General features: G+C 39.5%; 1 protein-coding gene across 1 annotated transcript in view; it reads left to right on the top strand.

Annotated features, from left to right (window-relative positions):
• The window catches only part of ipo11 (importin 11), a 142627-nt gene that overhangs the window by 68621 nt on the left and 56292 nt on the right, over nt 1–17714 (top strand). The window contains exons 21-22 of the mRNA XM_022199970.2: nt 408–523; nt 3303–3379. Of these exons, the coding sequence (XP_022055662.1) occupies nt 408–523; nt 3303–3379 (193 nt within the window). The remainder of the gene's footprint in view (nt 1–407; nt 524–3302; nt 3380–17714) is intronic.

The following is a 17714-nucleotide window of genomic DNA, read 5'->3' as shown; positions in this document are numbered from 1 at the left end:
ATAAAAATGCCTAACAACTGTTCCACCTTATGGCAAGTATTTTGCAGCCAAACAAAATTCCTTTAAGTACAAAAAGTCGCCATATCTGACACCTTCTTGTCATTGAAAATGGGAACAGTTGCACATGCCTTGCAGGGAACAGGACCCCTTGTGCGTTCATTTTCTATTCTAAGAGCACGGTACGCCCTCTCACTGGTAGTGGAGCATAGCGACAGTTGGTGTGAAAAGGCGAGTCAGAGCAGTAGTACGTTAAAGTTTTCTGTACATCCGTGCTGCTCCTTCATGCTCTGATCATCTGCGAGAAACGGTCATTAAATTGGAGCACGTGAAGTACAGTTCCCTGTCATCATTTTCTGTCAGGTGTTCATTTTTTGGCATTGACTTCCTGTGTCTTTGTGTTCTTGCAGGGCCTCGGGGCAGAGAGTAAGAACCTGTACCCTTTCCTTCTTCCTGTCATCCAGCTGAGCACTGACGTTTCTCAGCCGCCGCATGTATATTTGCTAGAGGATGGACTGGAGCTTTGGTATGGACACACATGCAGTACACTAATATTTATGACTTTTACAAAGAACTTTCTGAGGGAGACATTTATGAAGCACTTAGTGATGTCATTTTATCCCTTACACACATGTATGCTATGGCTACAGCAGTCTTTATCCCTTTCTCTTTGCCTTTTTTCCCCTGGCTTCATTACTCAGGAGTATTTTCTGTGCTGTGTTAGTCATCACCCTCTGCTGCTCACTGTACATATTCAGAAACCAAATGCAAACACTTTGCAGATAAGTAATGGTTAATGGGCTCACCATTATAGCGTGTTTGAATTGGCTTAGTCAGACAGCGTCCCTTGATAGAGCAGTTGATAATTTCTGTGGCCCACAATCTCACCTTTATGTTACTGTTTTGGGAACGTGCCATTTTAAAGCTATCTCAACATTTCTCTACAGAACAGTACGTTCACTTTTGCAAATGTCACATCTGCAATTGCAATATTTGTCTGAGTTACCTTTTATTGTTCTGCCATCAGCTCTTTGCTTTTAAACTCCCTCCTTAATCTCTTTTTTTCCTGTCTATCCCTATGGACAGCTGTATTGTTCAGCATGCAGAGTGTGTTCATAGCACATAGCCTCAGTCCTAAGTCCCTGTCCTGCTTCTTATCCTGTCTCACAAACAGTTGTATCCTAAATATTTGTTTGTCTTGTTTACAGAGTCAATGTCATTTTCTCTAGCCTTTATCTTTCATTAGATGTTCTTTCTGTGTCTCCCTCTGTCCGCCTCAGTGTCTACCATGCTCATGTCTAATCATCTTGATTGCCAACTTTGTGTTTTGTTTTTTGGACTGATTGTTTTCTCGGAAGCAACATCTCTAAAATGAGCTGTTTTTCAGTTCTTTTTCCAGTTTACAGAAATCAACTAAAAGGAGTTTAATTCATGTTGTTGGATCTTTTATTTAATAGCCTTTCTTGTTCTGAGTTTTACTGTGCTGCATAATTGATAGAACCCAGTTGTTTTGTACATACATTTTGCCCAAATTGTTGTTAATTAAGCTGGATAATAAACAAAACATAAACAGAAAGTACAAACAAACATTCCCCCTTCTATTGTTCAGAATTTTTCATTACACCCATTTCATATTCTCTTAAATAAATGTAAATATATACAGAAATATTTGTATTTGAACATATTTCATAAATTTCGGTGGGTTTCTGTGAATTTCATACTTTCAAACCTTGCGCTTTTTCCATTTTCATGGTCCAACACTTACAGAATTGGCCTCTGCTAAGATCTGCCATATCGTACTTTGTCTGTGTCCTCATTAAATTTCATGGCTCTTGTAATTATATTTCTGCAGATGTTAAAATGGCTTCCCAGCTAAGACAACTATTTTGTGGATGGTAATATAAAACCATGGGACTAAAAACATGTAAAATCTCGAAATCTTCTCAAAATTCAGCCAAAATAATTTACAGAGCTTAGTTTTGGGTCCCAATTAACAAACAAACTAAGCTCTGAATAAAATGGTAGTGGTGGTAACCACAAGTGAAATTTGTTTTCTTTTTCAGCGTATAAAACAAATTGCTTATTCTATGTGTAAAATGTTTTTTTTTTTTTTGGCAAATCAAAAACCCAGAATAAGTTACACCATCCTCTGACCTGAAATTGTTCAGCATGTTTTTGGCAGTAGCTGAAATTCTCAAAAAGTCCCTTTTTTTCCAGAAAAAAATAACAACATTGTGTCACTATTCTGCCTAAATTGTTCAGGCCTCAGGTAACATCTGACATGTTTCTTTTTGTCATATTTGTTGCCACACTGAGCAAGCCACCAATATTGCTTTTCTTTCCTTCTTTTTCATTTTTTCTTTTGTACTTCCTTCCCCATCTATCATGTTTTCTACCTTTGTTGTGAAGTTGGTTGCTGCCACTTTTCTCCCCGTGCTTAACTACGGCGACCTTTTATACATGAATGTCTTAGCGAATTGTTTGCAATCCCTGAATTCTGTGTATCATGATGCCTTAAGGTTCATCACGAGTTGCATAGCCCTCACTCACCACTGCATCTTATATGAATGAGTTGAATGGCCCTGTTCAACAATGTGCCATCTTATCCACTGATACACTTTTCTTTTTAAAGCAATCCTAGGTCTACTTCCACATTACTTATGTGACTACATTTACAAAATCCACAGCAATTACAGTTTATGTTCCAATGATTTATACTTATTAAACAGGCCAAATGTGCATTCTGAATTTGGGAAACACTGTTTTAAGTACTCTGCACCTGCTGCCTGGAACTCACTGCAGAAAACACTGAATCTGAAGGATCTCATCACCACTAGAACTTTTAAAAAACGTATGAAAGATCTTGCAGCTGGTACTTTTCACACTTGTTGTTTTAATGTAAATTCTTAATTTTGTGCTTTAATCTAGTATGCATTTTATTTATTTTGTTGAGTGAGTTAGTGTTGTCTGTTTTTAATTGTTGCACTTTTAATGTTTCTCAGGCTGCTGTCTTGGCCAGGCTTCCCTTGGTAAAGAGGTCATTGTATCTCAACATGACCGACCTGGTTAAATAAAGGCTCAATAAAAAAAAAAAGTGATTCCCATGTTCTCTTCTTCCTTTCTCTGTAATTTGTCCTGTTGTATTTCTTGTCCCATTTTCTCTGACCACTTCCAATCTATGTGTTCTGCACTCTTTTCTCGCAACCCTATTTTCATTTTTTTTTCCCTTGTTCTCTTTCTCATCTTTCCTTTTACTTGCTCTAACTGCTCTTATTCCTTCCCTCTCTCTCTCTCTCACTATGCAGGTTGGTGACTTTGGAGAACAGCCCAGCCATCACCCCGGAGCTGCTTAGAATTTTCCAGAACATGTCAGCGTTGCTGGGTGAGCTCACATGAGATTTCTTTGTTTGCTGGTCTCTCGGGCTTAGTGTGTGGTGTGTGCGCGCAAACAATTTTTTTCCCTCTCTCAAGTAACTCCATAGTATTTTGCATTAACATATAAATTAAATTTTTTTTTTTAAGAAAGGATGGTTTTGTAGTAATAGAGAGAATAATGCATCTCCTCATGCATTTTGCAATTTGAGAAGCATGAGGTAAAAATATTGATTCCTCTATAATGTGGCGATGTGTTTGATTCCCGGTGTGTCTGTGGTTCAAAGGAAAGACAGAAAACGCTCATAACAGAGGTGAAAAATTAAACCAGCACTATATAATCAAATACCTTTAAACCACAAAGAATGATGAAGATAGATGCACTCCAAGGCCACGGACTTAATTCTCATAGTTTCATTACCTCAGGCAATTGTAGCTTGTAAAGATCACAGTTGTGGCTTTGCAGTTGCCTCAAGGCATTAGAGCCACTGCTGCAGGTCTGTAGGCAGCTGTGAGGGGTGGCAGATTGAATGAAACTGGCTGGATGATTTATCACAGGCCCGGAGCAGTGGGACTCCTCGCATGTTGCAGTCTGTAGCGGTGTGTGCTTGTGTGGCCTTCAGTGTGATGAGAACAGTATTGATTTAGTGCTTCTCCACATAACCAGTGAGTCAGATTAATATGACCACTAGTGTAGCCTGATTGGCTTACTGGAGCATTTGATCACTTATTGCGCGGATGGGGGATCCATGGGACACAGAAGAGCAGAGGACTCAAGAGGACAGTCATGGACTGATAAAATAGAAGAGGAGGGAATTAAACAGGATCAAGAAAAGGGAGAGCTTGATGGATCAACAAGGGGGTAGTGGGTGATAATGAATTATTTAAAAAGTGATGGCAATTCATGAAGAAAAAGTGACATAAAAATAGAGGTTATAGATTGGAGGGGCTTGGACACGGATGGATGGAAAGATAAGAGAAGCCCTTATCTTGTGCTGAACAGAAACAGGGAAACCAAGGCAATGAACAGAGTAGCAAAAGGGAAGCTTTTTTGTATTTTTTTTTGCAAAGCATCACCACTAGTCATGTTAAATTTGAGACCAAACAGAAAATTACACAGAGGAGCCTGGAAGGTGACAAAAACAACCACTGCAGCCAAGAAGCACAAAGGCATGCAAAATCCCAGCACTGGCAAACTTTAAAGAAGAACTGCGCTTTTTAAATTCACTGTAAGGCGTGTTGGAAGGGATGATCACAATATGGTTCTAAGACAGTGAAACAGTGAAGCATCAGTACCAGGGAGAGTAAATATGAACTAAGTCATCGAGTAATACGAATAACATGAATACACTTGTAGAGGTTTGACAGGAGGATTGAGAAATGTCACTCCTCATTGATCACACATGATTAATGAAGAGCTGTCAAGTAATTAGTGAACAATATTAAGCTGCTATACTACTGATGTAAGAGGATTTAATAATGGATTGAAGGACATGAGACTGACTGTAAAATTGGAATGAGGGTGTCGGATTAAAGAATAGAGAAAAAAATGAACTATAGGAAGGTTGAAAATAAAATGCAGAAATTCTTAGACAGCTGTGATTATTCAAGGTTAGAAGTTAACTCATGGAAACACAGAATCATGGATGGAAAAATGTGTAAAAGAACGATAAGTATAGTTACATTGGTGTATGTAAATATTGATGGTCCCTTTGATCGTACGATACATGAGCTCTTAGGTTTACGTGTTGATATCCACTCATTTCTCTGCTCCATTTATTTCACATCTCCCTTGTATGCAGTTCAATGCACTTGGGCTCAAATGAGAGCTGTAGCGATTAGTCGCAAATTACACAGTTAGTATGCACTATTTTGATAACTGATTACTTATTAGAATCATTTTCAAATGCCACATTGTAATCTGTCATTTTATTCAGCGATACAACAATAGTTAAATGTGTGAAGGCCGCCAGACTGTGGAAAATAAATACAATTCTTTCTGAACAAACCAAACAATGGAGACAAAATATTGCTTTTCACTTGCACTGTATCCTGTTGTGCCCGTCTCCATCCTGGTCAGCAAAACATGGAATTGAGCTCATTTTGTGACCCAAATTTGCTTACTATTATTACCATTTTCTGTGTTTACTACGGAGGCCCTTTTCTCCTTTTTTGCCAATATTTGGCTCAGTAGAGATGAGTGCTGCTTTTCTCTGGCTGTGACAGACGCATTAAAGCAAAGAAAAAGGAAAAAGCTTTCACATCTCTCCAGGTACAAGGTAACAACATTCCATTAGCAAGGTAAAAAAAAGAAAACAAATGCTAGGCAAATGCATTGCAGGGGTAGTTTGTCCCTCTCCTAAGCATTTTCCTCTTTTTTTTTTTTTTTTTTAAATACAAATCACATTCGTGCATTCATGAAGAAAGTACGGGCTCAGTTTGACGAGTTTTCACTGTTGTACCTTCTGGTACTTGAACATTGCGTGCATGCTGTGATGCGTGCTGTTTGCCAGTGTCACAGCAACCCACCAAACTTGTCATCTTTTCATGTCTAACATTGATTTAAGCTCCTTAATATGTTTTGATCTGTGATGGTAGTCTGAATATTACTATCCTCATTATACTGCTTAACTGATATTTTTTGCATTTTTGTTTGCCATTCTCATCACATGGTCCCTTTCAGCTTTCAACCGCATCACTTAGTACAGCTATCATAGAATAGCCCAAGGTACATTTCTCTCTGCCTTCACCATAGTGACTTCCTGAATCATTTAAAAGTTGGAAGAATTTCAGAGTTCCTTTTGAACGGCAGTTGAGAAAAGAGCCTGAGTGCATAATCCATCTAGTAGATGTTCTGCGCTTTTGATCCTATCTTATGCTGATCATATCCTGGTTTTATCATGATACTTTGCCATCAGTAGAAGTTTCTACCTTTGTAGCATTTGCGTATGTGCAGCTCTTTTTGTTGTTACCAGTCTGCGTTTGCTGCTACAGTAATTACTGAAATAACCAAGTTGATAAGATTAGCAAATTACAGCCACTTGTCAGCAGTTAGTACTGTCTCAACACCTTGTTCCATTTTCCATGTCCTCTGTAATGGTGAAAAATGCCATTTTCTTGAGGTTCCGTCAGGACATTTAAAGCACATTAATTGCATTGCAATTAGGTTGCCAGCAAGTCCTGCTCTAAAAATTGGAAGCTGCTGTGATGAAAGACAGTAGCGTAGAGGTATGATCACAGGTCAGCACAAATCAGCACACGATTTTAAAATGTGTCCTTTTAACACTCAACGTGAAAATAGGAACGCATTTTTAATTCAGTGGTTAATGCATTTATTTGCATATATTCGTGAAAAATATTCTCGAGGAAATGAACTTGTCGTAGTTATTTAATCTATCTTTCTCATTAATCATTCTTCAGTCATCATCTCTGACTGGTTTTCCCCAGAACATCCGGTGGTTCATTTGTTTAGTCCACAGAGAGCAGTGGAGGGATGTGGGCCATTGAGGGAGTCTGGCTCAGTCGAATGTCGCAGCTTGCCAGGTATGAGGCCTGGCCTGCCTGATAAAGAGCCCTGCTCCATCACTGCTAAACTGAAGCAGCAAATTCCCTAATTAGAATGTCAAGATCCTTGTTTGGGCTAAATTGTTAGACTAGCAGTACGCTCTGTATCACTGCCACTGTGCTCTGAACTTGGACGCGTTTCAGCTGTGTGTGATGCACTGACTTGTAGTGACAGAGAGTAAGCAGGTAGGATTATTTGCATTACACCGATACATGTTAACAATTGATAGAGCTAAAGTATTTATCCCCCCCCCCCCCCCCCCCCCCCCCCCCCGTTTTTCCTTTCGTTATTTATTTATTTATTTTTTACTGTGTCATGTTTGGTACAGTTGAGAAACTCCAAACTTACTTGGGTTTTGTATTAAAAGGTTTTCAGGAAAACGGAAAGCATTTTTGCTGATGAACATCTCAAGGGTTTTATTGAAAACAGAATTTTCGCTTGAAAGCAAACAGTTACAACGGATACAATATTGGAAAACATTGAGTTCTTAAAATTAGTCAAGTGGTCTAAAAACCAATTCATGCTTTCCTCCTCTGTATGTAAGCTGATAAGCAGACAGGGGATGCATATGTGACTCTATTCACATAGGACCAGTCACATTGCCTCTGAAGTCGAACACAGTAAAACGCACGGGGTCCTTTTAGCAGACATAGCAGCTACTTACAGATTGGGCTGTAGCATTGTGTTCCTTGTGTGTGCTGAGTAAATCGGGCAGACATAGCACAAGATTTCTGGACACTTTAGCACGTCCCACTGTGTGTGAGCTCCGTTGATAGAAAGGAAGCACAAATCAAAGCACATCTAAAGTCCGGCAACAGCTGCTTCAATTACAACTCTGTTAATGATCAATTTTAAAGGTGTGAACGACTGAGAATCTCATTGCACAGCCTCTCATACCAAACTTGTTTAAGCACCACTTGTTTTACTGGTCTATGTGCAGTTGGAACACGCACAGATCTGGGTAGATGATAACGTTTACTGCATTTGAACACGTGAGCATGAATTGTTTCTATGAATAATATTTGGTGTTGCAGCTAAAGATAATTTCATTACAGTATGTACTGTTTAGCTTTGGATTACTGGTAGAAATGAATTTCACAGCCCACAGTGATGTCTTCAGAAAGCTGGTTTTGGTCACAACAACGTTTCATATTTCAAAGATAATCTCAAAAAAAGGAGTTATTACTCACATTAATGATACTGGAACTGGTAAATGTTCCAAAATTAAATGATTAACTGATAAAAAAATTAATTGTGTCAGTGCTAATAACGCGTTGCTCTTTCTAGTGATAAAACTAAATTAAGCAGTGCAGGACATTGCTTACTGAAGATCTTATCAGTTGACAGTAACTGGTCCAGCCAAAGTCGCATCAGACCATTGCCACTATGGGCCTGTTAAACCTCTGTGAGGGAATCACTAACATTTCCTCATAATTTAGTCTCACAGTTAACTGCACAGCTTATGTGCTTCAGTGATCAATTTGGACATCCCCATTAGAGGACAACCTTTTTTTGCAGGCTGTTCAACTGGAAGTAATGACTTTAATTACAACTTTTCCACTTGTTGGGCATTTTTTGCCCTTTTAATGCAGAGATGGAGGCTATTGAAACAGGCCATCCTGAGATTTTGTGAAGACTGTCACTGTAATTTATTGTTTGTAATTCTAGGTATTTATCTTTTTTTTCTCATTTTTCGAAGCTTTAATGTCATAGTCTGCATTTGTTATTCTTTGCTATTGAAAACTCTTAAGATGTGGTTTCTTAGTTTAACCTTGAACTGCTAATCAAAATAAGACATTTCTGATTTTTCCGGGCCACAGTGCTGGGAGTTTCCAGCTCTCTCACCATTGCTGTCATTTCATACACTGGGGTCTTCCTGTAAAGTTGCTGTTTGCCACTTCATTGCCTTTTTCAAGCATGATTACTCATCCACATCTTGTCAGACTTAAAGCCGACTCTTCTATTGACCATGCTGCTTTTTTTATGCTTTTCCTTTGTGTACAGTAAAACCTGGGAAAGTAAGCTGTCTCTGTAGGGCTACAGAGGTACTTTTTTTTCTTCTTTTTTACCTTTTAAATAAGTCTTTAAGGAGTATAACAAGGCAGCTGTGTTGTCAGCCATCATCAGTAGCTGACATTAGGGATTACGGCAGCGCTTTTCCTTGTGTTTTTCCACTGTTCAAACCAATTGGTAAAGAATGTTTTCAGTTATCCTCATTGTTTTATTATATATAATCAGTTCCCTGCAGGTGCTGCCTTGAGTTTGATGCCACTTTGAGTGCTACAATGTTGCATGGAGTTGAATTAGGTGTACGTCTGTATTTACCTTTGCATCTAACTATAATTATATTAGTCTTGTAGAACGAGGAGATTTATTTCCAATCTGACAGCCAAGATGGGTCAAAGCTGGTCCGTCTGTGCTTATCGGGGGAGGTGCAGCTGTAATATTGCAAAAAGAGAAGTGCAAGTGCTCAGGACAGAACTACCAGCTTCCAGCATCCTCACACTGGGAAAAAACCCCAAAAACATTTGCCTGACTTTTTGACGTTTGGTCTGGAGGTGTGTTCATCTTTGGTTTTAAATTAACCTGTACTTGTTGGGTTGCTCCAGCTGATCTGCAGTGGTAGTCACTTTTCGATGTACTTTAATGCTTTTATTGGATGTTAAACCTCCAGCACAGGATTTTACTGAACTCAAACTTTCTATGACTTGCTGGCTTGAATGATCCCAACAAACACCATCTGTCTTCGTAGCGTATCAGTGCAGATTCTGGCACCACTTTTTCGTATCTGTTAGCTTTCCTCGCATTGCAAACATTGTCAACCACATCACACATTGTAAAGCAAAAAATAAAAAATGAGGTTCGAAGATGACCATGGATTTTAGCAGTGTCCCCAATAAACAGAGATATTTCAGGGGCTGTTATCACAGTCAGATGTGAGGCTCATTTTCCTGCTAATGTTGATAACCGAAGCGGATTTCGCAGCATATGCCCAGGGCTATGAAGGATGTACTGACTAAAGCTTAATCAGTGCTTTAGCAGCTGTTTTTGTAACTATTTGATTATGACTGTGTGTGTGTGTGTGTGTGTGTGTGTGTGTGTGTGTGTGTGTGTGTGTGTGTGTGTGTGTGTGTGTGTGTGTGGAGAAGGTGATTGTGTCCCCCTTTCCCAAACCATTGTGAAAATTTAATTGCTTTTATAGTATTTAGCAAAACAGCTCGTTACGATTTCGACTTAAATTCCTCAGGCTTTTCTAATAGTTTGTCAATTTCTTTGCACAAAAGAACAAAATGCTGGAATACATTTCACTGTAATTAAATGCTGTCGAAATACAACTAAGGAAACTCGCCTTCAGTTACCACCTTTCTTAACGGTTCCACTGATAAACAAATGAAGCTGAACACATCACAAATGCAGTATTGTTACATTATGGCAAAGCATTTATAGGCTGTAGTCCAGTATTAGCAGTTTCTTTGAATACTGGATGTATGTTTTCAGAAAATGGCTTTGATTCATTTGATAAGTGAGCATGAAATTTAAAAAGTCAGTGGAATTTGACACCTACATCTGCATTTTTCATATCTTAATTGTGTGACGAGTCACAACACGGAGCCCGAGAAAAGATTATTGAACAATGGTAAGACTTGCATTTATCAGTCTGTTATGTTGCTACAGAAAGGAAGCAGATATGCAGAGGTTGAATGACCGTGAATCTACCTTCCTTTTGTCCCCGTCATATTAGTGTCACAGTGAAAATATTTTGGGAGACTGCGTGGAAATAGAAGGCAATTTACTTCCAATAACCAGATGCAGTGTTATTTTCTCAGGCTGTTTGTATTCATATATGGACACTTTGGTTGCCTCGGGTTCATTTGCAGTAGTGAGGGACAAGAATGATGAAAGCCTTATCAAGTCCAGCCCTCAGTAGTCTGAGCTGGCTGACCTATCTCAACCCCAGAATGAGAATTCAATTCATTCTCTCGTCCTTTTATGAATAGTTGTACCTCTACCTCTTCTTGTGCTGATATTCATACTGAACTCTCCTTCAGAGGATATTGCCACAGTGTGTGCACAGCTTATCAGCAAATCATGACATTGGTTGTGGGGGTGCCATTGTAGAGGGACAGAGATCAGAAATCTGTCAAAAGCATTTATTTACCTTCCTTTTTGCCTTTGGCACAAAAGCAAGTAGAGCATGTGTGACTTTGCTTGTGGATGAAAGATTAAGTAGTTTCGAATGTAATCATATTGTGTCACTGCGGTGTGCTAAAATGCGTGACAGCATTTCCACGGGCACAGTGCAGCAAAGCAATCATGGGTTCTCCGATTCATCTATGCGTTAAAGTTGCTCCATCTCTTTGGAGGTCAAATTTCTATCAACTGAAATGACATGACTGAGTTATTTCGAGATGAAGTCACAAAAACAGATGTACATATTGGATTGATATGTGCACTTTCAATAACATGTGAATTGTCTAATAAACCTGCCTCTAACGTCGAGCTGTTCAGAGCAACAATTAGATGATCATAGCCTGCAGCTGGCATTTCGAGGATAAAAAATACCCCGGAGTCCTTGACTCATTTGGAATCAATAGTCTTATTTCCACTATTACCATTTATTGTTTGCTTTCAGGAACTGCTGAGGATTTTTTCACTTCAGGCAAGGGAGTCAGCTGAGCTGAGTGTGTTAGTGTGCAGGTTGGTTTTTGGCGCTGTGCTTATGTTTTTGTTTAATTCTTTGTGGCCTGCATTAAATATAAGGATTTCTTTGATTTACATTGCTACATTGATATCAGCTTGTATGTGTAGCATAGAATGAAGAACTGCCTAAGATATCGACTAAATTTACTATCTTCATTTTTAAAAATTCATGCAAATTAAGCAGAAATTTCTGAGAGATATAAAGATCATAGTGTGTGTGGGTTATTCCATCTCAAATCATGAAGGAACTTCTGTTCAACTGTCTTAGAATTATTTTTTCCCCCCGAACCAATGGATATTTCTATAAGTACTAGGGCTGTACCCGAATATCCAGATATTCGTTCGCTACGGCACTATCCGGATATTAATTTGGTATCCGAATATTCGCCCCCCACCCCCGTCGGACGTTACCGGGCGGAAAGAATATGCTGCGTTACTGTCTTCCGTCCTCCCCCCAGACGAAAATATTCGGAGCTCGTCTCTTCCCTGCGCCTTCGACCCACTTCGGCTCGTCCCGCCGTGTTCTTCGGCTCATTTCGGCTCCTCCATTCGTGTTTGTAAACACCACCCGAATGGCTGGGTGGCTGCCGACTCTGACGTTGCGCTGCAATTCGTTGCATAAACACAAGACAAGATGCCGAAGACCTCTGCTGAAGACAAAACAAAGGTCGGTTTACACTGGGTTCAATCTGTCCAGAACTTTATAAAAATGAAAAAGGATCTGAATTTTCGGGCCGCCTATGTCACAAGCCGCCGGTGCCGCCACTACCGCACAACTATTATTGTGGTAGAATGCAAATTTCACTACAGTTGGTGCAATATTGCATTTAACAGACAGATGCTCTTCATGTGACAGTACCATTCAGTGCTCCTCTCTGCATTTTTACCTGAGGTTTTCCACCACAGCGCTTTATCCCAAGATTACATTTCAGTCCAGATTTGCCCTTTTGTCACATTTTTAGCACACCCCACTAGTTCCTCTACCATCTGACCTGAAGCAGCCTTTTAACTGCGCGTGGGGGGTTGACTCTTAGCTAACTCAGAAATACCCTTTTCCATGTTTGTGCCAATCACAGCCTTTAGAGACATACTTGAGTGTTTTCCCACCAATGATTTCAATCCTGCTCGTCGACTCTTGGTTTATTTCAGTTCTGCATTCAGTTACTCAGTTAAGTGACTTATACTGTAGCCAAGCAATAGCTTTGAATCACAACATATGAATAAGAGCGATGTTAAAGTAGTTTAGCATGTGTTCAAGGTTTTTAATTTACCATATGGAAGGTTTGAGTGACTCTAGTGTACATAATTCATGTGGCTTACAAGATGCTCATTTCTGTATTGCCACTGCTCAGATGTGTGATCACAAGTTTATGTGCTGAATGTAAATCAGCACATAGGTAGTAATTGCGTTCTTGCTAAAAGCTATATTGTTTATTGTGAGCAGGTATTTTGAAGGTAGCAGGAATTACTTTCAGTTGACATTGATTTAATAAGACAGTATTTGATGGTAAAAGTGTCCCTTTGCTGTCAATAAAACAGAACAGATCTCAGCTATCCATCTGTTTTATTTGCCATTATAGACACCCTGCTTTGAATACAATGAAAAGGACACATGAAAAAAATATAGTCAGTGTTGCATCAATTGAATACATATAACTTTGTTAGGTGCAACAGAAAAAGGTTTAATGAGCCTGTAAAAGCATGAGTTTGTGTTGACTTGTGCAGGAGCATTGAGGTAATTCCCTTTAGGCTATTAAATTAATATCTTTCGCCAAAGGCAACATTTTGTATCATTTACTAAAGCAGTGTATCATGGAATTTGAATTTAAATCCTACTTGGAAAGCAAGAACTTCCAGGATTTATTGTCACTTGTACAAGTTTCTGGGGTGTCTGTTTCTACAACTGTGAAACAGCATCAAAATCTCTGGCTCTTCCCTTCTCTCTTTGCTGTTTTTTTAAATTTTCACTGGAAAACACCATGCTGTAGCAGATCTGTTGGATCTGAATTTTATTGTTTTTGAGACAACTGCACACATAAACCTTTTTAGTTTCCTGCTTTAAAAGCCCAGTTTATTTTTTTTTATTTTGCAATAAAAAAAGTCTGCTTAAAACAAGGGACGGCTTTGTAGGAGCCTCTTGTAATTTTCAGGGATGTGATTTTTCCGCGAATTCGCGGAATTCCGCTTTTTTTCAGGGATGGGAATTTACCGCGGATCCGCGGATTTCCGCCGATTTCATTTGTTTGAATGCCGATTTCACAAGTTTGAACACTTTATTGTCCCTGATACTCCGGCGCGATGGTAACGACGTTAACGATAGCTTGTTAACGACGATTGTAAACGGCCCAGCAATTGGAAGTCGCTGCGCCGCCGCTGCCGCACAACCAGCTAATATCAGAACTTGCTGATCCCATCCCTGAATTTTAAGTGAGATAAAAATATGTAAACACAATACAGTTGCTGATTATGCAGCCACTAAGAAAGCTTTAAGAAATCAAATGCAGTCACTCACCTATCTACCCATCCAAGAATTTACAGACACAGCAGACCACCACTACAATCCATTCACCTCTTCTGCAGTTGTGGAGAATTGTTATGATTTCCATGTTCAGTGACCCTGTGTGTCCTTATTCAGTCACTATTAAGCAATCTGTTGCCTTTACTTTATTCTTGAGGAAAAAAGGAATGGCCTGGTCTGACAAAAGGAAAGCCTTTATTGTAGTGGTACTTTGATCTGTTCCCTGTCTTTTCTCATAATACTCTGTTCCCCTGTGTTCATGCTACAGTGTACTGCACAAACTAAAACTGTAGAGCAACTGCACATTTGTAGTCGCTCAGACTTTTTGACCATCTCTCAGTTTCTGCTTATTCCTATATTTTTTCACACCAGCTTATTTGGTCTTTAAATCAGTCAAGGTCTTCTCCTGAGCCATGCTCTTTTAATATGCTGCTACACTGCATGTGTTTAGGCTAATAGTGCTCCATACTATGTTTGTAGTATTGAATATTGATATAGGCTGATGTGCTGACTAAATAGGTCCCAGAATATATTATGTACCTGACAAGATAGCAGATGGCTGCATACATTACCTTCATTACGTTACTATGGTGGACAGATGGCCAGAGAAAACGCATTGCATATATCAACATTATTATCACCTGTGTGAACCAGCACGATCAGACTGGACTCCCCCATCACTGCTCACCGCTGACTTCTAATCCTGTTTTATATCAAACCTTGATAAGTAAACACATTGTTTTATAAGATGTTTGATGAGGTTTAGGTGCTTTATAGTACTCAGATTCAGAAAGTTTGCTTTACGCTTTAGCTTTGAAAAGAGATTTGGTTGAAAATAACATGCAGCTCTATTGTTTCTAAGCTACAGCATATTTAAACATCTGCACTGTGGAATTACAAATAATGCTGCAGAGGAACAATTTCTACGAAGGTTTCAGTTTCGTATTTGTACACAAATCGTCTGTTTAATCAGCTTGTTGACACCGTGGTAGACATAAACCTAAAGCAACCTCTTTTGCTTTTGACCCACCTTGGATAAATCCATCCATCCATCCATCCATCCATCCATCCATCCATCCATTCTCTATACACCACTTTATCCTCACTAGGGTCGCGGCGGGTGCTGGAGCCTATCCCAGCTGACTCGGGCGAAGGCAGGGGACACCCTGGACAGGTCGCCAGTCTGTCACAGGGCCACATATACAGACAAACAATCACACTCACATTCACACCTACGGGCAATTTAGAATAATCAATTAACCTCAGCATATTTTTGGACTGTGGGAGGAAGCCGGAGTGCCTGGAGAAAAGCCACGCATGCACAGGGAGAACATGCAAACTCCATGCAGAAAGATCCCAGGCCCACCCCGGGATTTGAACCGGGCATCTTCTTGCTGCAAGGCGAAAGTGCTCACCACTAGGCCACTGTGCAGCCCTCCTTTGGTTTGTGATGTATTAAAATCTGGACATCTGAATTAGTATTTTTGAACGTGTCATCGGTACAGCAATGGTGAGTGTTTATTTCACTCATGATATGAATTCTAGCATACAAAAAACCACAAAAGCCACTGTGCAGCCCGGATAAATCCATATTTTCATATAATCTCTATGTAGAGGTGGTGCCAGTTTACTAAAGTGATGCTTACAGGTTCTTTTTGTTAGCATGCAGTTGTGACTGTTGAAGAGTTTTTCTGTCTATCTTTGTAAGGAACTGTCTCTTCTCATTCTGCTTTTTCTTTTCTTCCACCATTCTCACCTGCCAGTTTGTTTGATGTGTAAGGATTTGTGACCATAAGTATATAACCTATTTTAGATGTCAAAGGTGCCTCTTATAGTCAAAATCCATTTTTATTGTGTTTTGTGGTTATAAACCTGGACGTGTGAAGTAAAAGCTGTTAGGATGTGAAGATGTTTATTTCTGCCATTTCTCAGACACCCTCACAAACAGATAGCCTCCTATCTTTACAAGGCAGTAAGAATTTTACCCAGCTGCTATGTACCAACATCTTATAGCTTGAGCTCTGTATAATCCTGAACCCTCACTTCCTGCTGCTTCCAAGGTGAGCCATTCAGGATGAGCAGCTGCCTCTCAGTCCGCCAGATTTATTTCCTCTCCATAGCTGCTTCTGCTAACTCTGAAATGTCTCAGCCAAGAGCGAAGCTTACCAAATGTTCTACTGCTGGCTGCAAGAATCTCTGTGCGCTCTTAACATCTGAGGAACCAATGACCAGTGGATTACTCTTGATTATTGATGGTAATTTCACCACTACAGTAGTGTTAGAATCTCGTTTGGCTAAAGTGGCTAACGTCACCATTAGGTTTGATCATATATGTCCAGAGGTCAGAGCTATGTGGGAATTATAATGTTGAGGGACATTCGTAGTCGGTGGAAACTTTATGACTGATTCAAAACTACAGGTCCAATGACTGGGTGTGAGCTAATTTGTTTCTGTGCTGCTTGCTGTGCTTTAGTGCAACCTAACCATGGTTAGTGTTTACATCTGTTTGCAAATGAACTTCAACTTAATATTGCTGAAGTCCCACTAAAGCTGTTTTTTCTGTTTCTGTTGTCAGACAACAAAATAAATATGAAGTAGTGACTGAAACGCAGCATATTTAGTAGGGCTGGCCCAAATAGTGGTTTTTGGCCTCCGAATATTCGGGCCCTATTAAAGACAAATATCTGAATATTCGTTCCGCCCCGTAACGTCCGACTGGGGGGAGGGGTCCAGCCCTAATATTTAGACTGTATTTTAACCACCAGCCACTTCAGAACTATTTCCAAGCTGCACTACTGCACTACTAAACGACTGATTTTGGACTGTGTCATTGTATGAAAACTCACTGTACACACAAGTTGAAAAGAGGTGGGCAGTCGTCCTGCTGATATTTCCAAGAAGATGGCTCAGCGGAATAGTTAGAAACAATAGAAAGTCCTTGGATCATCACACACTGATTCTCATTGGTGCTGTTATCTGTTTTGTCTGCTTTCAATCACAGACGCAAGGCAAGTTCATTTGTACAGCATCCTTCATGTCCACCACAATTCAAAGCGCTTTACATGAAACATTAAGAGCATTACAGTGAGATACAGATAGATGCAGAGACGGTTTTCTTCCTGAAGGAGGCATGGCTAAAACCAGAGGTTATAAGGTCATGGTGAAATGAACGATCTTTGCAGTACTTTGAGCTGAAAAATTAAGAAACACATTCCCGGAATGTGACATTCATTTGCTGAAAATTAGTAAAAATTCAAGTTAGCACAATACTCAGCCAGCTTATAATACTGTCAAACTCGTGTCCTATCCTGTGGTTACAGTGTATTTTTAGGTATTATTTATTGTGTTTATAATCTGGGTCAGACCTTTACTTCGGTCTTCATTTACTGTTCAAGTCTGTCTAACTCTCTGCACATGTATTGTGTACTGGCAAAATCACTTACACACGTGGACAAAATTGTTGGTACCCCTCAGTTAAAGAAGGGAAAACCCACCATTCTCACTGAAATCACTTGAAACTCACAAAAGTAACAATAAATAAAAATTTATTGAAAATTAAAT

The sequence above is a fragment of the Acanthochromis polyacanthus genome, chromosome 7 (assembly GCF_021347895.1).
Source record: "Acanthochromis polyacanthus isolate Apoly-LR-REF ecotype Palm Island chromosome 7, KAUST_Apoly_ChrSc, whole genome shotgun sequence".
In the NCBI taxonomy this organism is placed as follows: domain Eukaryota; kingdom Metazoa; phylum Chordata; class Actinopteri; family Pomacentridae; genus Acanthochromis; species Acanthochromis polyacanthus.
The sequence above is the reverse complement of the archived record's forward strand: the minus strand, read 5'-3'. Positions and strand labels throughout refer to the sequence as shown.